A 27,539-nucleotide genomic window follows, 5' to 3' on the forward strand; every position below is an offset into this window, starting at 1 on the left:
GTGGCTGACTAATTCAATAACTGTCAGCTCCCAGAATTAGACATCATTTGTCTTTACTTTGAATGCCTTTCTTTGTCCCTGTTTGGCCTTCAACGTCACGCTGCAGCTCAGAACAGCCGTCCTAAACATCCACATCTCTGCACACTGATTCTTTTTTGACATTCATTCAATTAGATGTGTCTCGGATGCGTGAAAGTCTTTTTTGCAAAGTTTCAATATTGCATTTTGGAGCTATCCAATTTCCTGCCAACGTTTAAAAAGTGCCACAGAAGTAAGAGACTGTTTCATCGCATCACAATAAAAGATGAACAGGATTGTTCCAGTGCAGAAACAAACAGCTTTGTAGCCAGTTAGTCCGCACTAAACTAAAACTGAATTTTAACATGTGAGATTTAAGGCATATGTCTTTAATTCCACAAATCCTGTCTTGTATTGTTTTCCCACCCTCCCAGTCAGAATGTGCAGTACGTACCCGAGGTGCAAGCCTGCAGGGGGGCACATATGTTTGCACATTGTGTTTGTGTACATGCATCCCAGGTTTTGTTTACAGTACACACTTGGCCGCGGGCTTCGGGTCCCTGGATACGTCGAATGCTAGTCTTGTCTTGTTGCCGAGCCTCCACATGTGTATTTACCAGGTTTCTGATGATGTTTGGTATGCTAACGGGAAACAAAGGCTTTTTGCAGAGATTTATTTGATAGTGATCCAAATACATTTTCCAGGGCCGGAAATAAAGAATTGGATTCTTACATCCCTCATTGGGTGTCTAAATGTAAATGTGGTATTCCCATATGCTTTTCTATAGAAATGTAATATTTTAGTAGTTTGAAATGATGTGTTCCACAATGTTGTTGTGTAAAATGAATAAGTACACCTATAAAACCTTTAAGAATAAATCTAACCACAGAGCAATGTGTAAGAACCATCTTTTCTACAATCTTCCTGCAGTCAAATTCTTCAAAGACATTCATGAGGAAAAGCCTTCAAGCATCACTCGCGGCCTTTTCCTGATTGTTTTCTTCATTAAATGTAGACACCGAGGCTGTAAACTCTGCTGAGCCCGAGCCAGCACTTTGCAGCATAGAGAGCTCAGGGACAAGCATGTCTGCCTGTCATTTTCATACATTACTGCATATACGGCTATTTCAGAAGTTACTATTGTGCAATAAATTACCAGGTGGGTACAATTAAAATCCACCATGAGTGTGTTGATTTCATTACAGTTCAGGAGGTTTCTTTTCGAGACCCCGGTAGGTTTTAACTGATGGAGAGACGGTCTCCTCCTTTGGCTAATTGTGGCCTGATAAACCCTCTCCGTCCCAGTGGAACGACAGGGCGTATTACGAGCCCGACGGCTCCGTCTTAAATTACACTGAGCCCTGTGGCAGCCGCCAAAATCCCCCCAAAGTGGCCTGTTCATCTCAGGTCCACCAGACAGACTCAGAGTTCAGGTCATTCGATTTAAAACTATCCAAATACAGTGTCAGAGGTTTGCTGCTGCTCGTGTTTAGTGCGTTTTCAGAACATGGGCATGAATTATTTTAATAGATTTTACTGTATTTGTCTCCAGACAGAATGCTCCTTGTGATGATGAATCACATACTGAAGGTGATGGGGGGGGGGTGGTGGGGGGTGGAATCCGGGCTCCCTCCCCAAAAAGAACAATGCTGCGGCCACCACTCACCTGGGGCCAGTTTGAACTGGTTTTATTTTCCATACACCTGTTATTCCATTGAGTACTGTGGACTAAAAGTGTCGTAGTGTTTTTAAAACAGAAATATTATACTGCAGCAGAATAAATTAGACTCAGTACTGCAGCTTGCTATAAAGCCGTTGAGATGATATTTATAATGAATTAGACGAGTAATTCTGGCTTAACTATCGTAGAGATTGAAAATCATTATTGCAGTTCAGCTGCAGACACTCTGTAGCTAAGAGACATTTTTAATACCAGGTATAAATGTAATACGGATAATTCATATCTGAATACAATCTAGACACGAGGCGAATGATAATGCGTGCCGTAGGTCTCGCGGTGGCGCGCAGCCTCCTTGTGAGGAACGCTTCCTCGATCAATGAGACAATGTTAAAATACCTTTTATCTTCACGAATAGCCCGTTGCCCGCATTAAGTATCAATCGTTCATTTGATATTGGCCTTTGGCACCACCAGTAAATCCTCGTCTTCACAAAAGCAGCTGCCAGGTCTTAAACTCAACTTCAATAAACTCAATTTTCCCCGAGTGAGTGCTTGTTTGTAAATGCAAATAGACACAATCTGAGCACTGAGCTTCCACCGGGACCGACGATGTCTGAGCGATTTATGAATGGCTCAGATAACAGGCACGACAAAGGGAAGATAAAACGGGTCAATATATTTTCCTCTTGTGCTCTGACAATAATTCATCATCAGCACTGAGTAGCGGCGGCCATCTTAATGACACTTCACTCGAGTTGTTAACGCCGACACGTCCTGCTGCCACCGCCGGAGTGTCTGAGCATGCTCAGAGACCTCCGGCAGGGTGACTCTTAGACATGTCGGAAAGTCTGAAAACAGTGATAATTTATAAACAGGGCGAATTGCCGTTAAGGAGGTTTTTCCGCTTCTCCGAGTGGCGATTTGCGAAACGCGGCGATTTCTTCGAACCCATCGAGCTCTCCTACGCCATCTTGACTGCAAAACACGCGACCGCCATTGTGCTCCCAACACTTGTCCGTGCTTTCCTCCCCCTCACCCATTCACCTGCAGGGCTCACGTACTGGTCGATTGGGATGTAAAATTTTAAACTACTAAACACGTTATGTTTTGTGGTTTTGTAGTTTATTCTATATTAAAAGTTACAAAGTCAAAGGCCTTTTTACCTTTTGAAGTTTGTGAGTTTCTTATTTACACATCCGCAGTAACGGAGCAAAATGTTCATTACATTGGATTTGGCCGGGCCACTTGATGAGTGTCTGATGTTCTACTCACGCTCTACTTTTGGTCCCTACCAACTCCTGAAGGGAATGTGTGTCTCTAAGTCGTCCTCCACGTCCACCAGTCAGTCGCTGGTTGTGGTTCTTCGCCGTTTGGTTTGCGCCTGTTTTTCTTTGGCATCAGAAATCAATGCCGGAGCAATTTGAGTAAATCAACTTAGCAAAGTTGTGGTCTGCAAGCTCTATTGGTAGAACCTGCTACATCTCCATTGGCTTATAAAAATCTTGAGATGAGAAGATGTGTTTTCTGTGTCCTGGTCGCTCCCATTGGAGGGTGGATTGGTGGTGATTTCTAAAGAGTCGTCCTGTAATGCTGCATAATCAATTTGGGCGATTAACACATTATTATACCTCTGAACTTGGCGTGCTGTTTCGAGAGCTGTGCAAACGATCAGAGGCCGACTGCTGCTGCTGAGAGTGACGCCGGCTCTGCTGGTGATTCTGAGGTATGTGATGAATGACTTTCTCTAATACACAGAGACATTTCAGTGGCATGCAGAGTTTAAGTCCTCATATTTTGGCAACAAAGTGTACACGTTAAGGTGTACTGAATATCCTCACCTGTAATTATAGTCTGCACATATCCAGGCCTCATCATAGCGCAGAACAAGTATTGCGCCCTGTAGATTTGGGGGTATAGCTCAGTGGTAGAGCATTTGACTGCAGATCAAGAGGTCCCTAGTTCTAATCTGGGTGCCCCCTCTTTAAAACATCTTCTGGGTCGATGTGGCAAGGGTAGAGAGGGTGCGCTGGGAACCGAAAGGTTGGTGGTTCGAGCCCTGGCTGCTCCTTGTCCCTTATTGAAGTGTCCCTGACCAAGACAACAACCCCTAATTGCTCCCCAGGCAAAAATGTAAAAAGCCATGGGTTCAAAATGCAATGTAAGGTCAGCTAAATAACCTGTAATGTAATACCGTACGTCATATTTATGCAAATGTAAGAGGATGACACGCACACATTAATAATCACTTTCACTAAAAAACACAGTAATCATCATTGTTTGATTTGAGCTGCTTTTATGTTGATATGTTGAATACACTTAAAATATGCATCGCTCCGTAGAAAACCAGCAGGGTGCAGACATGAGCTTTCTGTAAAATATAATCTCTAACAAAACATCCTGAGATGGAGTTTTATAGTGAACTTTACGAAACGTTTCACAACGTAATAAACCCTCGTACATCCCAGCACTGCGGTCCCGATCTCTGCGCGCAGCGGCACGAATGAGGGGCCGCAGATTTCCACGCAACAACTTCTGATGACTGAATCTGACGTTTTCTATCCCTACTTGTGCACGCAGAGAGGGAAAAAGCGGGTGTACACACTAGTTGTGCCGTGTGGCTCTACGGCGCTCCAGCTCAGATGAGCTCACTCGGCCGACGCGCACATCGCCGGATTCCACCAATCTGAGGAGGCGCGAGGACGGCGAGCGGCAGCCTGGTGCGCAGCGATGAGTGGAGGCTTTTGTGCAAAGGCTGCGGACTTTCTGCTGCACAAAGTCAGAGGATGTAGAAATGATCATCCCCTCGTTCGAGAGACGCAGTGGATTTAAGCTCGCCTGGATGGATGTGAATGTACTCTTGGATCGCAGACTGGGCTGGACTTCGGGCTGAGGAGAAAAAAGGGACGACTTTAAAAACACTCTGCTGTTATTTCTCTTCGTTTTCTTCCCTCCCTTTGTTTGGGAAATGCCAGGGTTCGGTCCATCATTTTCTGTCCAGATGAAGGCAGGGTGCTCTTTTGGAAGGGCGCCAGATCTCCAGCCTCTCAAATCTGCAAGTTCAGTCCAATAAACTGTGACATTGTCTGTCAGCCTTGGAATAAGAAATCGATCCTCAAAGAAAAAAGGACGCGTTATTCTTCCGGAATCTCAACGCTCGGTTCCCCCGCAATCCTTAAACAAATATGCGGTTTGGTTGGATTGGGTTGGTTTGTTCCAGCTTCTGGCTTTTCGTAGCTGGAGCAGCGCTGATAGTGACTGATTATTGCTGTTGATTTTGCTCCATGCAAGACTCGGGGTGGAAACATGTCTGGCCACTTTGAGAGGATCACTGCTATCAGAGATGGCATTTTGGTCCAGCACTTCGGTTTTCACCTCTAAAGTGCCCCGGAAAATCTTATTCATGTTCACCCTCTCCCTCTCTGTCACCTACTTGTTCTACAGCTTGATGAGCTGCTACAACTCGCTGCAGTTCCCTCTGCAAGAGAACTACGCGTATCAGGGGAGGCTGGTGACGGAGGAGACAACTTTGGTGACACTGAGGGAGAAACTTTACTCCTCTTCCCAGGGATTCACGGAAACCACCGGGGCGGGAGGACCCGCCGGGGAGGACCATGCCGAGGCCGAGGAGAGGACCGTGGAGTGGATTAGGACCCAGGCGTCTCCGACCAAATCGGCCGCCACGGCGGCGGCGGCGTATCGCACCGGCGCGCCGGGGAAGGAGCGCCGGGATTTCAGCACCACGGACAGCGACCTGCGGGTGAACTGCACCACGGATTACGGAGAGAAGAAACTTCCCCAAGCCATCATCATCGGGGTGAAGAAGGGGGGCACCCGAGCCCTGCTGGAGGCTCTCAGGGTGCACCCGGACGTCAGAGCCGTTGGAAACGAGCCACATTTCTTTGACAGGAACTACGAGAAGGGTCTGGACTGGTACCGGTGAGTTCAGTCTTATTTAGCCGCAGGGTTTTTTGGGGGGGAATTTTGTTTTTACTACTCGGTTTATGACAAACTGCATTCACTAAGAAGCTGATGCCTGTGTGATTTATTTATAAAGGGAATTTTGCTTGGTGGTAAAAGGAAAAAAAAGTCAATTTGCTCAGATTGGTGGGCAATCAATCACCGTGATGTATTCCTGTTCTCAACAGACATAATGAGTCAATGTACTTTTAGCCTTACGATTTTATTACAAAGCTTTTTTAGGTTCTGATTGAAATAAACTGAACCCCTTTGTTCAATGCATTAAACTAGGTCTGCTAGTTTACCCCTTCATCTTTTATTTAAACTGAATGAACGCTTGAAGAACAGCTTTTAAAAGTTCTGAAATTGGAAACTTTTCAATATTCTGACATTGGCTATAATCTTGTGTTAAGAATCTGAGAGCATTATGTATTTAGATTGTACCTCAAAGGGTGTGTTTTACACCCATAACACATCCTTAAGCCTTACTGATCAGGTGTCTATCATGTAAGCTTGAAACGTTGAAAGCATTTACACACTATTGGACACAACAAGTTTGTTTTCGTCTAACCTTTAAACTGTTGTTTCTTTCAACCCAAATCACACCCTGTTTGAGATTGTAGATTCATATTTAGAAAAGACATGAAATACACACAGGGAATCGTTCATTTAAAATATTTTATCACATTTTAGAAATTGTCTTATTAATATTCCTTCAGGTTTAGAATTCCTTACACTGTTATCCACAGTCAATCACATGTTACTATATAACAGTTTTTAAATGCTTTAAACTCACAAGTCAGCCAGTATTATTATTTATTTTATTTCCATCAGAACATTTCTAAACAGCTAATAATCATTTAAATGCTGTATTATCTGAACAACCTTTTTGAACTTTGAAGACAATTGCTCGAAAAGGAGCTTGAGTCCTTAGCTTATCACCTCTTTCCAGGCGCATGTGTGATCGTTGACATTCAGTCCAGGTCTATTAGTCAGAGAAGAACCTGTTCATCATTGAGAAAAACAAATCAATTCCAGGGTTCGTTCATGGCCAGTTGGTCATGGCAGTTAGGCGCTGTTCTCACGACGTTTGACCAAGGGCATTTCAAGATTCCTCTAATGGAGTCAATGAGCTGACGAGAAGGACGATGACTCAAAGTCCCCTCTGTTTCTGTTACGCTGGTGTTTGGGTTTACGGAGCATCTGCTTTCATCTTGCTGCGTAGACACGGGAGCTCTCGGCTGATCATTTCGCCTGTGTTAACGCAAGCTGTTTCATTACACTCGCGGTGAAAGGCTCATTAGACAGGAGGATGACATGCTTACATGAATAATAATAAGTCTGCTTGTGTGTTTAAGGGCCCCTGAGCAAAATAAACTCCTAAAGCAGTTTTTGTTTTATATCTGCCGTTTGTTACCTCAAAATGACGCGTTCACGGAGGAGAGAAAAACATCGACGGCCGATGTTTAAATGATTTGAGCCAAACAAACAACGGTATCGACGTTCATTCAGACCACGTTTGTTTGTTTGCCTCTAAATGATGCATTATACTGCATCTCTCTTCTCTGTCTGCTCGGGGCTAATGTGGACTTAATGGAAGTGGAATTATGATCACTTACAGATGCTTGCAGCCGTTTGACATTGGTGTAGTTGAACGAGACCAGTAATCTGGTAGAATGTGATTCATAAATTCGGACGTGTCGCAGTAACACCTGCTCTACATTATAACTGGTGTGATGGACTACGGGGAAATGCAACCCAAAGGCATCTTAAGGGTGCTTACATGCACTCAAATGCTCCTTGGACTGCTTCTCAGCACAGCGAACACAAGGATGTCTGTGTCTTACTGCTGGTGATACTTATCCTCTCACATCTTCAGGTTTAGGAGGTATTTTGTGTTGTTATTCTTTGTGTGTGTTACTTTGCGGTTGCTCTCTGACTTTGCTCTCAGGAAAAAAAAAAAAAGCTCCACTGAGTTTTTGTGGTGTGAATCGAAGGACCTCGAAGACATGAAGTGAAAACACCCACTGTGGATACATTCAGTGAGAACTGGAGCGTTTTCCCACTGGAGGTATTGTATGGTCGACTGCAGGTTGTGGTTAAGGGTCCACTTTGAGGCTGTGAGATGCTTTAATATCAGCTTTCAGCTCAATCCTGAAGATTCAGCTGCCACCTCTTGGTTCACTTTGACAAAGAATTGTTGCGATTACGTTGGCAATGCCTGAGAGTCGTGAGTCAGTGATAGTCATAGAAAACGGAATTACGAGCTCCTTTATGTAGGCAGCAGTGCTGCCGCCCTCTTGTTCCTCAGCCCCTGTGTTGGGCCACCAGGCCCTCGCTGCAGCAAATACAGGCAGTAGCATCACGTTTAAAGGCTGTAAGTGTTTGACATAAATAATGAACCCCCCAATAATTGCACTATATCAATTTGGGGAAAAACTGCATCGTTAGCTCTGCTAACGCAGTCATTACCGTTAGCATCGGACCGTCGCCATGTTGAGAGCCTTATAGAGGCAACAAAGACCCTTCATGTGCGTACAGTGTCTCTGAAGAAAAAGCACATTCTTGATTTTAAAGTTCACATTACTCATTTTGTTTTGTGTTGTAGCAACACGCGCCAAAGTAACTCAAGTAAACTCAGCATTGATTTCAATCTGTTTAGTATTGCTTAAGGTGATATCTCCTGGATGAGACACAAAGAAGATTCCAGCCGTCTGTAGGAACACGGACTGCACCGATCCAGCACGTAGCTAACATTCACATCAGGATTTTAAATTAGCAGTTTAGTATGAGACGAGCACAGCGTGGTGATTTGTGCTGCTCTCCTGTTTTTATCGCTCTCAGACAGTTTCTCTGGTGTGTTTTGGGCTTACTTGAACAAGCAATTAGCAATGTAGTGACATCATTACGGTACACACAGGACTTTCATCAGCAAATTGGCGCTTCTATTTCCGAATAAAGAGAACGAGCCACCACCGCGAGGATTTAACTTATTTGTCCTCTTGAGGAAGCCCCAACTGGGTGAAAAACGCCCATTCTGGAATATCAAACATTCTATGCTCGATGGACAATATGGCGAACTGCACTGAAGCTCCCTGCCAGCATTCACGGGCTTCAGTGGAAGGATATTGCCCCTCATAAATAGAATAGAATAACGGTATTGATTATCCATCTTATATGAAGATCCATGAGCAGGAATCCGCACTAGATGGGGACCGGCTTAACGTGAGCTTGACTGCTTGGTATTTTAAGCAATTTTATAAAATGCCAAACCAATAGTGTTTATATTAATGCTGGAAAAATGTATTTGAAAAACACCAACTGCTAGAGCAAGAAGCCAGAACCAACTAAATTAAGTTTACCATTATCTGTGACAGGTAGATTAACACGGATTGATCAATTACAATTAAAACTATTTAAGCAGTTTTAAGTATGTAAGATGTTTTTCTGTATTAATTCATAACATGATAATGAGAAATCAACTGGGTAAATTAGCAAATTCATTAAAGTTTGTGCAGAATATCATTTTTAATTTTTGGGCATATGAAATCTGAACAATCGAAGAAAAAAAAATCAAAAATCGTAACGCTAATTACTCAATAGCGTAATGCTGAAAGATTACGGACGTGCAAATCAAGTACATGAGTAAAGTCATTGATTTCCATCCAAACAATGCTCTTGTCAGAAGAGTTTCTTGCGTTTTGAGACTCGATCGGTGATTCTCTTCAAATTTCGTGTGATTGCTAGGAAGACATTTTATTGAAATACAGTATATAGCTCATATTAGCCTTCAAGCCTGAATAACACCAAATGAAGTTGTCTTTCAGCGAGTGTAAAATCTCCCTGACGCGGTTTCAGTTAGCATATGACTTGTAATAACTTAAACATTATGTCCATCTAAACCACTGCTTTTCTTTGTTATTTGACCCAAAAACCCTTCGTGTGCACGTGTTGCCTTTGTCCATCAGTGTCCTCAACCTGGCAACAAGACGGGGGACGGGGGGGCGTCTGCAATACCCATTTTAATTGCTATCTGTCAGTGTTACCCGTCGCTCCTTTAACTGGCGGATTAAGAACGGCACTACGGCGCGGTTCAAAATAAAACCTTTTTTGAAATGTGTCCAGTTGTCTGATTTATATTCCTTTCTGTTGAGGAGTGTTTGACCGGTTGAAACGATTCAGCCGGAGGAACGAGCCTTCTCATCTGCTGAGGCTCAGCGGAATCCCGCTCTGCATTGATATGTGAACCTGACAGTCAGCAAGTGCGAGCAGTTACATCAGTCCTCCTCACAAGGATTACCGATGGCTTCTCTTCATCCTCAAAGAACCCGGCCACGAGCACTTTTGTGTCGAGAAGTATGCTGTTTGATAATGGAATTACCGTGTAAATATGTAATGTTGTACAATTTATGACCAAAAGCTACGATTGGTGTTAATGCAGAAGTAGATCTAAATTTTACGCTTCATTGGTATCTATTACTACCACAGGTGCAAAAGTTGAACTGATATGAACAAATCAGTACAAAGATCTCAAAATGCTCTGTGCAATTGATCACAAATAAAATACGCCTGTGAAACAGATATTAAATGTCAAATAACTTTTTCTCGAGAATCTCAACTAGAGAACTCTTATGCAAAAGCAACAATATAGTTGCAGAATAATAAGTTGCCGATAAGAAAAATTAACTTGTAGAAACTTCTTGGGTCCACTTTATATCACATATTTGTGTCATGATGATGGGGATACACACCCAACATTTTCCAATAATTGTCCAAAAGCCATGAATCAAACTTCTCTCGTAAAGTGTCTCACTTTGAGACACAACAGGATTCAGTTAAAAAAAAAGACTACAAAACCAGACACGTGTCCCCGTGTGTAAAAGGAGTGTAGGTCCCGCGTTTCAAACCACAAATAGCGCCCTAATTAAGTTACCGTCCCGTCAGCCGGCTGCTGACGCTCCACAGATGCCACCTGCCGTGACGCAGAGCCACACCGCCGCCTGGCCGCCGTCCGCCCACTGCGAAAGGACTCATCTCCCAGCTCACCCAATTTGTGAGGGGAACTCGTCCTTCGTCAAACGCAGCAGAACCCCGCGGTCGGCACTTGTTTTCCCAAGAAAGTGACCAAACAACAGCAGGTTGTTGGCAGTAGTTTGAAGGCCGTCATGGCGCCGCAGCTGCGAGGAGAACTGGTCGCGTCGACTCGAGATACATCGGGTCAACGCGACACAGCGACGATCCTCGGTCGCAAATGTCAGATAAGTCACACGACTGCGAATCAGAGCCGAGGTTCGCGAGCTCGAATATCTCCGTGGTATTAAAGTGACACTTTAACCTCCTCCGTAATAAAACCCCCTGCCTGTAAATCCGGAGAGCGGCGTTCCTCTCCAGCCGCGGTAGATATTGGTTTCATTTCGGCGTACTTTTGGAACTATTTTGCTCTTGTTGCTCACTTTTTCTTTATTCATCTGTCCGTGATGCTATGTCAGAGGATTAGCGATGCCATCTCAACGTCCCTTTGTCATCCTGCTACTTGTAATGTGCTCTAATCAATAGATTCACGCCACTTTTACCTCCGGCGATGTCTAACAATAGGGTGCATTCCCACCTCACCTCAACCCAAAAGAAAAAGAGACCCTTTTTTTTAAATCCATTCTTTTTGTGGAGGTGTTGTGAGTTCATCCCGCGTCTGATTCGGCTGCTGTGGGACTCTGAAGGAACAGGGAACAGCGTGTTCCTTTTGTGTACCCGCAACCTCCGGACGTGAGAAAGGACCCGGCGACAGGCGGCGTGCGACGGAGACGTGCGGCGGGAAGTCTAAACCCAGCGTTTTATCCCTTTGCTTGGCCTCTCTTAGCCGCTCCGGGAGGGGGGGGGCAGCTTAGCCTCCGACTCTTGTCACCTGACTGGGCCCCCTCTGTGAATCCAAGGTATAGGTCGGACCATGCGCCCCCCACCCCCACCCCCCCTCCCCTCCGGCCGGGGCCTCCGCGCTTCCCCCCCGACAACACGGCAGAAACTGCCGACTCCCGATAAGACGGCGCCAAGACTCACAAGGACGCACCTCCAGAGTGCTGCCGGAATTAAACTTTTTAATTAGCAGCACAACCCCTGCGCTGTCGAGAGAGCGGACGGCTCCAGTGCAGTCGTTCTCATTTGCCCCCCACCGACCCCCTCCCCCCCCCCCATCCCTATACTCCACCTGATTAGACCGGCTGGCATCGCGGCGCTCTGAGGTTCAAGTCACCGCGGCATCTAAACCGTGTTTACTGTCTTGTTGGGAGAGATCTCTTCAGGAGCAGCACAGCGCGGGACAATCGCCCCCGTCACGCCCCCCCCCCCCCCGGGACGGGGGACGGGGGGGGGGGGGGGGGGCCTTCTTCTTTCTCCTCCCGCGCCTCACACGCGGTGGCATATAAATCAGAGTTACTTCTGTCCACCCTGTTGAATCAACAGTATCATGAAGTCATCCCTCCCCGAGGGGAGAAGTGATTTGTTATTGTTAATAGCGCGGGCACTCCTCCGTGATTATCCAACAGGCAGCTGATTGTGAAGGGTAATGGTGGAGGGCTGCTAAGTGAATGTGCAATCGCACTGATAAAACCTGCAGATTTTTGACGCTCAAATGTCATTTCAGTCACATTGTTCATAGGCTCTCGGGTGGAAAAGTGCACGCGTGACAGTGTCGGGTAACGCGAGTTAACGGCATGAATGTTGCCCGTCATCATTTGTTCAGTGGAAACCAACGTGTTTTATTTGTCATTTCTCATGTTATTTAGTTTCAACATTATCTTCACATGCACAGTAATATTTTGTTTGTCTCAGTTTAAATCATATCGCTGGACGTTATTAATACCCTTGTATGAACTGGTATGATGGACATTACCCTCCTGGCCTCTGAAGGTGTGTTTGTCCGTTTTGCACCTAGACATCAGAATTGACCAAACACGGGCTCGGCCCGGAATCATCTTTGTTTTACCATCATCTGCAGATAATATACAAGCTATCAGCATCAATAGGTTTTACATTACTTAGGATGATGTCAGGAGGAAACCTCCCTTTTTGCAGTCGTAGTGCATCAGTGCAGCCATTACGTCCGTCCTCCGGGTTTCACATGCTTCCGCATCCTTTAACATCCTGACACGGCGACGCTACACAAAGCGCGGCGCTGAATGACCTTTCAGGAGGCGTTTCCTTTCGCTGGTTTTGTTTTGGTTAAATAGACAACCCCCCTCTTTTTTTCTCCATTCCACACTAGATGGGTTTGATCGTATTGTGAAAGGATCTGAAATCGTATCATGGGGGATTACGACCGAAGTCATACGGCTTCCTCCTTTCTGCACAAAAAAAACCACCTCTCGAGAAGTTAATGGGTACACCCGATTTCCCTGCGCCTTCGGTCCTGCTCAGAATTCATGTGCATTCCTCCTCCCTCTCTTCCCCCCGCCCTGCCGGAGCTACACTCCGATGCTTTCAAATGGAAGTCTATTTTACTGATGGTTTGAATTTAATTCACAGTATTTTCCTCCTGTCATTGCTGCCAAGTGGCTCTGGGTTACGGTTCACCGTGACGCCTCGTATCCACTTCATTCTGGTGTCCATCAGAAGGGGAGGATACAATTCGGAGCGGCCTTCTCCTGCGTCCTCGCGGCGACGGAAGGGAGGACTTGTGTTTTTGTTCCCGCAACCATGGACAGATTGTCTAAAAATGAAAGACACGGCTTGTTAAATTATTTATTTCAAACCCAAAATAAAGTATAAGCTTAGCCGAGAGTCATCTCATGCTCAAAGGGATTCATCCCCCCCGAATGATTATTTGCATGCGACAGAATTGCCGCGTCTGGAGGAACAATCCCCCCCCGTTCGGCGGGATGTGGGTTTACAGACGTCTTTTAAATCTCGGCAAATAAGACTACCTCGGGACAAATGCGCGCGTCAATCACGATTGTCAAGATTCCAATTTTCCTTCCACGTCTCCCGGAGCGCTCGCGCCGCTCCTGCTCCTCGCCGGCTGCCAGGAATGTGGTCTCACGACACGAGCTGATGCATTTATTTATTTATTTTCCCCCAGTCAAAAAGGATAAAACCTTGACGGGGAAACGGTCACGCAGGCGAGATACGGACACGGCCCGGGAATGTTTTTTTTTTTTCCCACCCAACGTGTGTGTCCACGAGCTGATAGGTGTGCTATGCTGAGGGATGGCTTCTCCCGCTAGAATAGGCCGCACTATCTTATGAACCATTACGCCGTGGAAATACGCGGCTCCATCCAGCGAGCCTCGTCTGCCACGAGGAAGCACAGAAATTAGCCCCCGACGCAGCCTGCTGACCGCAGAGGCCATTTCAGCTCATCTTTCGGGGGCAATTGCCCTTTCTTTCGCTGATGAGATGAAAAGTCAGGGGGCCTTTTGCAGAGGGGCGTCTTCCAGGGGGGGCCCGGCTGCGTCTCGTTTCTGTCCGCGGCGTCCACCCGACAGACTTAATTCAATTACGTCTGTGTGACGTGTCGAGGCTCCGGAGGTGCGAGCTAATTCCTCTGTTTACACCCCTGAGTCACTGTCACAAACAAAGGCAAACACATCCGTTGGCTTCCAGGATCTTGTTTGCTGTGATTGTCCCCGTCGCCTTTTTGAAGCCTCTCGTCGCTTTACGTTGTTTACTTATTCGTGCCACATTCTTGCCCACGGATCGCCGCGGGGTATTCCGTTTAAACAATTTTAGCACGGCGTTTTTTTTTTCTTCTTTTTTTTTAAGACGCGCCGCAGAGACGCAGGACGGGGGGGGACGGCGAGAAATCCCCACGTCGCGTGGACTCTGCCGGCGAAGCGTATTGCCGACATCTGCTCCGCCGGCTACGCGCGGAAGGCGTCAACCGCGCGGCGTGGCGTCGCGAGACCTGGATTAAGACGGTGAAATGCAAAGGGAAGCTATTAGGGATTATGCTAATCGCTAATGGCTGTGTCTGGAAGCGATTGTTGCTCTTGGATGGTTTGGATTATTGGCATTAGAGGTTTAGCGCGCGGGTTGACGTGCTCGGCCTTTCTAATGCGATCGCTACCGGCAATCAAGCGGGAAGCCGACTCTTCCCTCGCGGGTCCTCCCACGCGCGTGATGCACTGTCTGCCGCGCGTGATGCACGACATAAACCACAATGACGCCGGCAACCGATTGTGATCCAGTCAAAGAGAAAACAATAGTAACGCTTTGAGATGAAATAGTGCACGTGATAAAGAGTTGCCGCTGCCCCGGGGCTAATGGTGGGACTTTAGTTTGCCTCCACGTCCTCTTTTCATTCTGTTGTTGCAACAACAGCATTCACAAAACACATCTGCCAAAGCAAGCATTTGTTTTAATATTTGCTGGAATCAGACGCGGTTTCTGTTCCAGTATATTTGTCTCCTCAGTGTTCGAGCAGGATGAAAGACTAGATTTTAAAATTAAATTCTGTCACAATGCTGAAAACAAGCGGCCGGGCAGATTGGCACAGTTTAAAAAGCATCATTATAGATATAAAAAGCCTGTCTAAACTGCTTAAATAACGCCGATTGCTTCGAGACTGTTGCAGGATCAGGATCCCTGACTTCTTCACGAGGCGTTTGAACTCTGCTCGCTTTTACATTCCGTGCATTTTAAGTGCGCCCGTGGAAAAATAGTTGCTCTCTGCTCCAAACGACCTTTGGTTTGTTTCATGTCTGCGAGACGGGAGGAGGCAGAATCCTAAGTATGGATTGATTTTTGAATGAGCGTCCTTTACTTTAAAGCACCTGCAGGAGAGGCCGAGGCGTCGGCGTGCAGCAGACGGGGCCGTCTTAGTTGATTCGAGTAACGAACGAGGACGCCTCGTCCGTCTTTTTGATTCAAGGTCACTTTGCCATCGCGGGCTTAAGCTGCGTCCTCTGGTTCTCCACGATGCACCAACTCACCATGAAAGTGCATCTGGGGCCGAGGTGAGAAGGTACGGGCGCTGTAACTAACGGGTTTATTTAATTCAATTCACGGCTTCAGCCGCCGCATCATACGAGACTTGCTGGTCACTGGGAGATTGAGGTTTTCTTCATGAAAGAAAGAGCGATTAACCCGCTTTCTGGAAAGGGCGGAATACGCTCCCATGTCAGGCTGGATTTTAGCGCACAGATAGCTGAATGTTTTTAATCTGCAGAACTAAATGAATATTAGGTTTGTGGTGAAATGGAGCTGTCGAGCTTATTTGGTACAAGGCTTCTAATCAGCGCCTCGCCGCGGCTGTGCCCCCCAGAATCTCTAATAAATGAGAGGTTTTGTCCACATGTCCACTGTTAGGACAGGGGGGGGGGCACACCAGAATCTTTTGATTAAAATGTGTCGAGAGACCCACCGATGTATGTATTCAGCATTCCCTGCTATCTTCGGCATCTATTGTGTGTCTCCAGGAGCTGACGGCGGCTGTTTTCACTCTCACGCATACCGCAATAATTAATTTGCCCGTAACGCTTTTATGTCGGCCACATGTCAGACCATATCTCCCTCTTAACACATTGTCTCCAATTAAGATTTTCCAAATTTCTGATGCAATCTGCAGAGTATAAATGAAGCTGCCGGGTCCGTTGTCGCGGCTCAGAGCGAAATGCTTTCTCTTAAATTTGTTTTGTAATACACCTCGTTTTCACAGGAATAAACACGTACGCTGTGCACATTGGGTAAACTCAACAAAGGCTTCGGGGTTTAGAAAATTAATGTGCCATGATAATTAGTTAAGCAACGGAGCAATGCCAGAGGAAGGAATTTCACACCTTGAGTTTAATAATATACAGTCTAATTTGCCTCGGTTGTAATGTGCATATGTTTCTTCATGTTATTTCATGGTCCTGGTCTCTATTGTCTCATCTGAACAGATGCATTGTCACAAAATGGCACGATGGCTGCTACACATTCCTCAAGTAGGGCATAACCACGCTTGTTAGACCCACAATTGAATTGTTTTTCAGGGCGTTTTTCACAGATTCCACTATCCTACTTTTTCCATATTCCACAAAAATACTCAATATGAAGACAAAGCATCATAAACCCCTCTAACACCTCATAACACCACTGATCTATTTCACTACCATCCGCTACTCAGGTGCAGACAAAACGCCGCGTATCTCCAGCGAGGTAGTTGATTGCAGGTAATTGCCTTCACTTGGCATCCAGGTTTAAACTACTTCCTGATTACACGCGCCAACTGCAAACCAGCAGGCCTTTAGGGCCAGAAGGCTTGAATTGAGAATCACCTTAAAACCCTCATCGACTTCCAAAAAACGTCTTCTCGAACCGCTCTCCAACAATTTAGCAAATGGTTTCTTTAAAAAAACGCATTCATTCAGTCATGTTTTTTTTTGTCAGGCCAGAATAATGTCAATAAAGTGTCAATTTTGGGAGGCTTGCAGCTGTTACATTCACAGGGGAACGTCAAGGTGCACGGGCAAATTATTCCAACACCAGAGGCCGTGCCCCCCCGCCTCGGATAAGTGCTAACCCACAGAGCTCGACCTGGCTCCCTTTCTCTATAACTTCATCGCTTTTCCTTTCCAGAGTAATTTTTCTTGACTTGTGAAAGCACAAAATCTGAAAGGCACAACAATGCCCACTGCACGATCTGTCAATTTCTGAAAGAAGGAACAGAAATCATGCAGTGAAAATGAATGTAATCGCGCAGACTCCCAAGGTTTTGAAGCGTTTACAAAAAAAGTGTCAGGTCTTGACGCCGTGGACATGTAAAACAGGAAATGATCCCTCGCCACGAACGTATGTGGAAGAATACTGTGACTGGAAGGAGTTTAGGAAATAGGAAGCATTTGTTCTTAGAGTTTTCAACATAAAGCGTCAACATTTTCCTGCAAAATAGATTGAAACAAAAAAAAAAAAACTACAGAATTGGGGAATTGTTGACAAAGAAAGAATGCAAAGCTATTCTCGTATCGGGTCCATCCACTCCGGAAGCTCATAAGCCCGTAAATCCGAGCATATATACATGAGTGTTATTGAGCGCTGGCACAGTCTATCAGTCCACACAGGCGTAGAGGCTTGTGCAAACAGCACGTCGGTGTGGGGAGGAGTCAAGGGGCCCCTCGGCTTTGCCGAAGCCGCATCCAAACACCGTTGTTTGCACACGGCGGCGGCTCTGGGGAAGTGAGGAAGGTTACTCGCCGCCTTGGCCACAGAAGTCTCGGGGCAGATGGTCGCCGTTGCGGAGATCTATCATTAGAATATTCCCCTGAACAACCTGGGAGATCCTTAAGAGCTTTCTTTCTTGTTATCGTTAACTAGGCTTGTTGTCTATCTTACCTCTGAAGAATTGCTCGCTCTGCTTCAAAATGAATACAGCCTAATCAAGGCGCTCTAAACAATGACTGGTTTCCATATTCAATGTTTAATAAGAAACAGTTCAACTTTTTGTTCCACTCATGTTTACCACATGTGCTGAAGTATTCTAGCAAGGCGTCATCTTCTACAATCAGGTTTCTTTTGCAGCCTCGCGAGTCACCAAACACCTCCAGATTGAGATACAGTCACAGTGCCCACATGCAGGCTTTAGAATCATTACTATTGATGCACTGAGAAAGGTCCAACGAAAGTCCTTAAAATCTACTTCCGCCTGTTTAATCTCAACCAAGAGAAAACAACTGACTGAAGGGGATTTGGGCTGCTGCCGTCGTACATGACGGTTTGGCTGCACGTTGGCTCCATATCTGGTTGCATGTTGGCTGCATGATGGCTGCACGTTGGCTCCATATCTGGCTGCATGATGGCTGCACGTTGGCTGCATGATGGCTGCATGATGGCTGCACGTTGGCTGCATGATGGCTGCATGATGGCTGCACGTTGGCTCCATATCTGGTTGCATGATGGCTGTTGGCTTCCTCTGAATGAGAGAATTCTCTGTATGTGATTTCCGTCTCCTCTTTGCTGGTGTTGTGGCTTGTTTGTTTTGGAGCAGGTTCAGTGCCTTAGCTGTCCTCTTTTATTACAGCATTCCCTAATGCCTTGATTTAATGCACTCTCAGAGGTCAGATATTGCGCTGGCAGCCGCAGACCACTTCCTTCAACAGCGCCTCATTAACAACCGCACATAAATCAGGGCACACTGCGAATTTCCTCACTTGCATATTGCAGCTATTTGTGAGTGTTACAGGGTCATCTTTATTGCATACAGGAGGTAAATTGCCAAACACTCGTCTGTTTACACCTCAATTCCAAGCCAAAACGTGTGGTCCATATCAAATTTAATTAAAAAGGCAGCACTTCCTGTGGGATGCTTACATTTACATTTCATTAGAAACCATCAGAGGGCCTCAAATGATTTGTGGATTATTCACACCACCTTCTAACGTACACTCGCTCACAAAAAAAAAAAGCTTTTTGTGTTAGCCGATATCAAAATATCCAGAGGAATGGCCAATGTGATCTGCATGAGGTAACGTGAACTAACTTGATCAAATGAAACAAGGGATGAAATGAATTTTCCTTTGCAGCTGCCTGTTTCCTACTCATACTGATCAGATTGGGTTTTACTATTCGATGATGCGGATGTGGTCAGGCAGAAGACGTTATCGTTCTTGTCAGCGTGTGTGTTCATCCTGATTTGGCCCTGAATGCTCAACGTCACCCAGCAAGCCGCGACTGTCTCATAAGTGCCAATTGGGCCGAATATCTCCTCCTGTTGCTGCTAACGCTGGGGTTGATCGTAGCGCAGATGCTAAAGAAACCGCGTCCCACTGTTTTCTGAAATAACTGAAGTTAGCGTGCGTGGGCGCACGCGCGTTAGATGGGAGGGTTACTTCACATGCATCGGGGATGTTAACCTCTCTGCCATCTGACTGAGACTGAAGAGGGGAAAAAAACATAAAAAATGCATAAAGATAAAAAAAGCACATGCACAGAACACCAGTTCTTTGCTCGCACAGTCATCCATATTGTTTATGAACCATTAATGTCCCACAGCATCCTGCCATCACTTTTCACATGAAAGCACACGTTGCTCCAGGCTCTTCTTTCATGCAACAGCAGCTCATACTGCCCGACGAGGGCGGGCGCCATATTCACATGACTGCTCCCCACGAGTAGAAATAATCAGTCGAGGCAAAGAAACGTAGGACACCGATCCTCGTGGTTGGAGATATTTCATCATACATATTTATGCCGTTGCATGAATCGTTTTTTTTTTTGTTTTTGCCTGGAGGTAGAATGTTAATTTCAACCTCTTCTCTTCTGGAGTAATCAAAGACTGCATTAATTACAGAAATGAGAAGGAATCTTGTTGAGGGTGATTAAAAACCAACAAAGTAACTTGAGTAACTTAATCCGAAATATCCAAATCAATAAGACAGGAAGTCCGTGCTCTCTGCACGTTGGTCGACCCGACTGAATAATCGACAGCATTGGCGGTTCCATCTTTTCTTCCCTTGCCATTAAAAATGAACAAACCCGCGACGGCGTCACAACGAGGCGCGTGGACGTCGTCTTGATTCACAAGACAGCGGGCGGGCGTTCTCTCAGATGTTAAAGTGCATAAATCATGCAGAAAGCACCCGTTTCAATATTTATCACTATATGTGATAACTTCTATTGCATAGGCAGAAGCAGCCGCGGTTACACAACGTCACATTTGTAAATCCCAATTACCCGTAGGTGACGTTGCAGACGTTTCAGTTGCATTTTTTTTTTTCTGTTGTTCAATCACAATAATCTCATTACAACCCTGCTGTCAGCTTAAGTAGCTGCTAAGAATACGACCGGGAGAGTGAATGGATCTCGCCTTTCCACTTTCGTGCTCAAGTAAATTATGCACTGGAGCGTTGTTTATCCGTCAAAACCGGGGCCCCGTCCCAGTAATCCACTCACAAAGAAACCCACAATTAATTGGGAAACGCCAAAGTGGAGGACGCAACCGACGGGCAGACACCCAGTAACGGGACTCTTCTGTGACTCCTTCGCCAAAGCTCAGCTGCCCGGCGGAGTCTTTAACCTCTGACCCCGTTCTCCCGCGAGGCTCCGGCAGCAACGTCCTGACTGAAATTAAAGCAGCGGCGAGCGAGGAGGTGAACGGCGGTCTGGTAATTGGGGTCCGCTGCAGCCCCCCTCTGATCTCGGGACAGGCAGCAAACGGAGTGGGGGGGGGGGGGGGGTGTGTGACTTATTTTAAGGGCCCGTTTGAAGTGGGGGGACGCGCACCTGCCCTCCTGCTCCTATGAAAGCCCTTCAGTACACACTGAAGTGACTTGCTTGGATGTGTTGCGTGTCTCACCGTCCACCGTCGGGGACCCTCGCGCAGAGTGCCGTTCATTCTTGAGGGCGGGAGGAGGAGGGGGACAGCGGCGGCGGCGGCTGCTGCTAAGTGGTGCGCCATGGCGGGAGCGGTGTTTACCCATGAGCACTCAGCGCGGTGACACGCTCCCTCGCTCGCACACGATAAATCATTGATGGTCCGATGTGCATCGATGGGAATGTGGTGTCAGTTTTGATACTTGATTAGCATTTCTGTCACTTCTCCTTACGTTGAACATAACTTCAGCTGCGCAGCGCCGTTCCTCGCCGCCCCCGCGACCGCGGCCGGCCGTCCCTCAAACTGACAGCGGGGCGGTTGGAGGCGGTTTCGACGCAGGTGAGATTTCACAGAATGTTTGGAACAAATGCGATGAGCTTGGAAAGGGGTAATTGCACGCGGTAAATAGGGATCACATTCCTTGCACTTGTTTTCTCACGCACGTGCGCACGTTATCTTTTGAATTACATTTATTAGATATCCTGTCACCTGCTACACCTTTTTAATTTCAGCGTCATCTAAATGAAACCTTCCAACCTTCGTTCAATTACAGAAACCAAAGGAGGCCTTTCAGGAACATTCGAGGTAAACTTCAGGGACGCGTGTAGCAACGTGCTACTGAAAGCTCTGGTGTTAAGAGGGTTTATCGATAAGAAGGAGACCAACAGGGATAGTAAAACATTCTCGTTCTGTTTATTTTAGCTCATCGCACCATTCTCAATTAAAGCTTGACAGAAAATGCTGAAAATCATCTGTTTTGGTCTCATTTACCGACATGTCACGATAAGTTGTGATCACACGTCCGGTCTGTTTAAACGCCGAATCAACCTTTTTTGAGCGTCGCCCCTGTGTGTTCCAAGCCCTATTTATACACCATGTGACTAATTAATTAAATAAGCTAGTCGGATGCCCAGTAATGTGGAAATCACGGAGCGTTTGATATTCAGTGGTTCCCAACTCCCCTCAGAATATGATGTAATCAGCGTGCCTCGGTTAGCATCCGGCCCGCGCGTATGTTACCTGCGATCCCCCGGCTGTCGAGCGCGGCTGTGAAGGGGACGGATCGGCCCCTGGCGCCGTGGAGCGAAGCCCAAAACTCCGTGTGTCTAGTACAGTTATTGCTTTCTGTTCTTTTAATGTGTCACAGTCCCTCGGCTGACTACGCGTACAGCAGCACGTGATCCCACCTCCAGCAAAGTGTCACTTTGTCTTCTTTTTTTCCCCCATGAACGTTCCAAACAACCTGACTGGTTGATTTGGATTCCTTTTTATTTGCAGTGCAAAAGCTCAGGTAAATGGGGCCTGTTACATAATAAAAAATAAAAAAAACTTGGATTTGGGATCACAAGGAGCCTGCACACAGAAAACAACAACATTGTTGATGCTGCCTTCTCGGTGTGAATGTGCCATATGTCTCATATTGTGCTCTGAGAATCAGACTCTGTGCAGGATCCCAGTTAATGTAGCGGTGACCTTGGCGCTTGGGCCACGTTCTGGTGCAAACCGCTAGAATGGAAATGAGACAATATGTTAATATCCACCTTCTCCGTTGTCCTCGTCGGCTGGAGGCTGAAGTGACGCCTGTCCGGGGCGACGCCCTCTGCGGACCCCCCCCCCGCCGCCTGTCAAGTGGACCCTCCCTCCCCCCCTCTCCTGTTAAAGTTAGACTGCAATCACATCTGTGACGACCGTTTTATCTTCACGAACACAATAACAACACTGGTAACAAAGTGTGTGTGTGTGTGTTTTTTTTTATCTAGTTCATGAAAGCGTAGATCACTGCGATTGCTTTGACTCGGCAGCGTTGGAACTCCACTGGAGCAAAGCGCTGCCTTTTTTGAAACGATCAGCGCGTGAAACACAATGTCTCAACAGTGAACAGACTCTTTTGCGTCGCCGTGGAGCCGATCAAAAAGCAGCTCTCGACACCAGACAACAGATTAGCCCGAAGAACTACCCTTGAATCAGGGAAAGTAATGAGTCTCGCCGCTCAGCTGAAGAACCGTCGTGTAATTTGCCCGCTCTCTGATGGCGGCTAAATATGGCTGCACTTAAAATGCGGAACGTGTTTAGCTTAAAATCAGTACAACAGCAAAATGAAGTATTACTAAACAATGTTTTTTTTGTATGGTTTAATCAAGCGTTTTTATAATTACACCCAGCAACCATCACAAACCAGCTCGACAAATAAATAAGGGAATATTTTGCTTTATTTAGAATTTTAAAAAAAAGAACTCCCAGAGAAGTAAGTCATCAAAAATGGGATTAATATTTTACATAAGAGCCGAATGTAGTCTGTCCTGAGGGACTTGACCCTTGCTTTGAGTCTGACGGCCTACATCGCACTGCACAAAGTAAATCTTATTCCTCTTCCCCTCTGAGGGCTTTGAATCAGAAAGATAATGGATGTATAAAAAAAATATATATATACTTTTTCGTGGAGGGAAGAAATGCTCTTGGGCACCATGTCCTTTTGTTCTGCCTCCGCCGTAATGATATCTTCGGTTGCCTCGGACTTGGGGATGAATCCACACCATCAGATTGCGGTGGCGTTGGTGGAGAGCGGCCCGCGAAGTCGGCCGCTGTGAGACGAAAGCGTGACGCGCCTTTAAGATCCTCTCGTCTCGTGGGGGGAACAAAGACACGTCGTGTCTCAACACAGAAGTCTGCGGCGAGTGTTCATCTGCAAACGCAGCTGCAGCGGCTCAGACCTCACGGGCGAGATAACCACACCATTTATGAAGTGTCGCCGGGCTGTCGCGTGTTTGCAGGCCAAACCGGGAGTTGGTATCGCTATGGTTACCGCAACAAAAAGCCGATTTTACCATATGTAGAGATTATACTTCATTACTAAATGACCCCTGAACCCGTGTTTTAAGCAAATTCAACAGCACGCATTCGTAGTAAGTGTTGGCGTTTCTTCCCATTTAGCAATTTGTTAGAAACCGCCGTGTTTTTTTTAAAAGCTTCAAAATTCACGAGCGGGATATTGTGTCGTCAAAAAACGAAATAAAATCTCCTGAGCTTGTGTTCACCGCTGATCCTTTTTCAGGCGTGTGACCAACAACCCGCTGCCTCTGAGAGGAGGGAACTGGAAACACACACACAAACACACACACACACACACACTCGAGCGGACTCCTTTCCTCAGGACTCGTGCCCGCGGCGCTCTCCTCTCAAACTACACGAAGCCAAACGAGATAACCGATTGAATTTCCCTGAATTGGCAGAACGTGACGTTTTCTGTTGCACGTCAAAGGCTTCTGACAAGCGGCGAAAATGGTCCCCAGTGAAAGTAGTTTAGCGTCGGTTGGATTTGCTTAACCAGGTTTGTGTCTCCTGTATCCGTCGCCATCTTTTCCATCGAGCGTCCACCGTAACCCCTGCAACATCTGCCCTGATGTCAAAAAGGCACAACAGCATCGACCCCAATGCAGGAGGAAGGTGCTGAGTCCGCGGGCCGCGCCCCCCCACACCCACCACCCTCCTCGGGTCCCTTTTCCACCGGCTGATCCTCTCGACGGCATCCGGAGACGTGTGTGTGTGTGTTTGTTTTGAACGCAGCGAAAGAGGAGCTGAAGGATTTGGGTTAAAAATATGATTAACTTCCAGCTAATCATCATCACCATTCTAATTGATGTAAATCCAATCATGTCATGCCTAGATTAACATCTGCTTTCAGATTCATTAGAGAAGGTTTAAAAACAAACACGCATCAGCTCGGTCACATCGTGATAGAAGTTTCATTCATTTTGTCACTTACAACTCGACTTATTTATATTTCAGCAGTTATACTTTTATAGTTATTGATCAACGTCTCCGAGGGGACACCTCTCTCGCTCTTCTGTGGGTCCACCGGTGTAGCAGGGAGGACGGTTTGGTCGTGTAGCAACTTGAAATCCAAGAGGTGAGCGATCCGGTTCCCTCCATCTTCCCCCTCGCTCTCTCTCTTATCATTTTAACTGGAGTATAATTTAATTAATGAATAATTGATTTCTAAGGACACCACGGCTATAGAGCTGCCGTCACTGTTAGCGCCACCGAAGGTCATATATTTGGCGTAATTGTTACTCAAAGTCTGTGTAATTATATCTTTGAATAGCCAATTAAAATCCTTGTTAGAGGTTGAGACATTCCTTTATTTACCTTCTCTCTGCGGACGCCGTCAGTGCTCGAAGCTTTGCACAAGTACACTCCACTGGTGCACACACACACACACACGTGCACACACAACTGCCCACACGTCTGCTCTTGTCATGCTGGTTTAATAAGAGATTGCATAGAATTAGAGAAAGGACAATAATGGGTGTTTGCACCCCCCCATACTGGGGTAATGGTCTGGGGAAGCTGATTAAATACCACGGGCTCTTCTTTCCAACCAGCTTAATCTGGACAATGCAGCATGTGGGTGAAGGCGATTCCTCAGCGCTCACACCCGCCCCGTACCGAAGAATGAAATTAGCCACACGTCCCACACACACTGCGATCTTCTTTCTCTGCAAATGTCTTTACGTATTTTCGGTCACACGCAGTAATCGTATTAACATCAGAGTTATTTGAGGAAGCTGCGGGGAGAAGCTTCCTGTCGCGTCGTGTGCTGACGGCGGTGTCGGCGTTTAAAACTCAGGTGCCACTGGCAAGAGGGATGCGAGGGTCTGAAAATAAACCTTCCCGGAAGGAAAAAAAACTATCAGCTGAAATGTGAAGGGCTCACTCGATGTATGTGCCTTCTTTTATTCTTAAAAATTGTATGGCAATAACTGTGTTTTAATGCTGAAGATAGTCATCTGGTGTATAACCAATGATGTCATTTGTTTGCTTGCTATTGGACAGCTGTTGACATGAACTATTACTTTGTAACGCTGTGATGCAATTCTAAAAACCCAAACAGGATTTAAAATTCATTTAAATTCAACAAAACAGTGTGACATTAGAGGCCTCTCAAGGAGTCTACAGGATTTCATCCTGAGGAAAGCTGCTGCTGTCGTTGATTCCGGCCCCGAGTACTTTAAAAAGGGTTCGGTGGATTCGTCCTGCGTCCGTAACAATTCATAGATATCTTTAAAAAAAGTCCATGTGGATTTTTTTTGTTCTAAAACCGCCTGAACCTACTGGAGACCTTTTTCCCAACCTGACAAAACAGTCCATTCTTAAAGGCGTGCACGCATGTAACGAGCTGACATCACTCAGCTCTCTCCCCGATATCCACGGTAACAAGGACACAGTTTACTGAGCGAGAGAAAGGTGGAATTTTTTTTTTTTTTTTTGGTGAGGCAGAATCTGGCCCGGGAGCCCACCAGAGAGCTCGCAGAGATGCACACTGAACCTGGCCGCCCACCAGTTGCAGACTCCAGGGGGGACCCCCCACCCCCGCCGCACTAATGAGAGCCGCAGGGCTCGGGGTCGATGGCTGGCTGATAAGTTACTGCTCTGGAGGAACTGACCAGAGAGCTGCTCTCCGCCCTCTCCCCCCCCCAAAAAAAAACCTTGGCCTCCTTTCAGCGATTGAGGTGAACATTTAGCAGATATCATGAAACGCAACGTAAAATGTTGATTACTTACACGTATCAATGAGACACGCTTTCTGAAATACATACAGTAAGTATGTGTCTTCATCAAAGCCCTCATTTGTGAACCTTTTCTAATTACAGTATAGTGCAGAAATCAAAGAAAAGGCTTTTTGCCTCAAAAACGTCACGAGAACTAAGTGCAAATGGCCATTTAGCAGATTCGCTATTTACAATGTTACCAGCAGTGTAATGCCACTTTAAAATATGATTCGTGCATTACGAACCTCATTTTCCATCGTTCTGTTTGCTTCTGCCTTTTTAAAATAGAATGTGTTTTAAGAGCGGTTCTGCCCCGCGGTGATTTCAGCGCCGCTCACGCGCAGGTAAGTGTTTAAACTAACGCCAAAACTAACGCACACGTGTGACTATCCAGCTGTTACTGTCTCACCTTGATGTGATCATTAATCCTCACATTTGTTCTTTTTTAGCTTTCATTTAACACTCATAAAGTGTCTTAAGGAAACAGGAATACCTTCCTGGGTTCCATTAGTGACGTATTGGACTCTGTATCCCGTCGGAGGAAACAGCTCCAGTGGATTAGAAGAGGGGAGAATCTGGCGTAATCATCACACCTTTTACGGGCCAAATGGATGCTTTTCTTTTTCTTTGTTACGTACTCTGGATGCCTCCTCATCATCCGCTGTCCAGCTTATCGTGCTTTCTTCAAACCTCGCCGAAAGCGGCATCCAGCCTGTTGAGCGCTTTAATCTTCCTTTTTAAAATGAGGCCCAAACTGCAGGAGCCGCCTGCGGCGTATTCAATTTCAGGCGTCCAGCGGTCGCAAGAGAGCCCTTTGCCTGGCGATGGATACCTGCCGGATGCCTTTATTTCGGCCTGACGTCGGGTATCGGCAGTTCTTCAGAAGACTGGCAGCGGCTGTAATCAATCAGGTCGCCCAGGTGCCGGGGAGTGACAGCCGAGCCAAGAGGAGGGCGTCCGTCCATCAGGGAGCGGGCCGGGGGGGTGATTTTGCACCGGCTCCACACGTGTGCATAAATGGAAAGGTTTTTTTTTTTAATTAGTTGCCTCCTTG

At 46.3% G+C, this 27,539-nt stretch overlaps 1 protein-coding gene and 1 non-coding gene across 2 annotated transcripts in view; both read left to right on the forward strand.

The window, feature by feature from the left end:
* The first annotated feature begins 3,606 nt into the window (after positions 1–3,606).
* Positions 3,607–3,678, forward strand: trnac-gca (transfer RNA cysteine (anticodon GCA)). Its single transcript has one exon. It is a non-coding gene; the product is annotated as a tRNA-Cys (tRNA).
* A 416-nt stretch (positions 3,679–4,094) lies between these two features.
* The window catches only part of hs3st4 (heparan sulfate (glucosamine) 3-O-sulfotransferase 4), a 51,021-nt gene continuing 27,576 nt past the window's right edge, over positions 4,095–27,539 (forward strand). Inside the window, exon 1 of the mRNA XM_040191845.2 lies at positions 4,095–5,635. Coding sequence (XP_040047779.2) covers positions 5,040–5,635 — 596 coding nt within the window. The 5' untranslated portion in view covers positions 4,095–5,039. The remainder of the gene's footprint in view (positions 5,636–27,539) is intronic.

Source organism: Gasterosteus aculeatus, chromosome 11 (assembly GCF_964276395.1).
Source record: "Gasterosteus aculeatus chromosome 11, fGasAcu3.hap1.1, whole genome shotgun sequence".
In the NCBI taxonomy this organism is placed as follows: Eukaryota; Metazoa; Chordata; class Actinopteri; order Perciformes; family Gasterosteidae; genus Gasterosteus; species Gasterosteus aculeatus.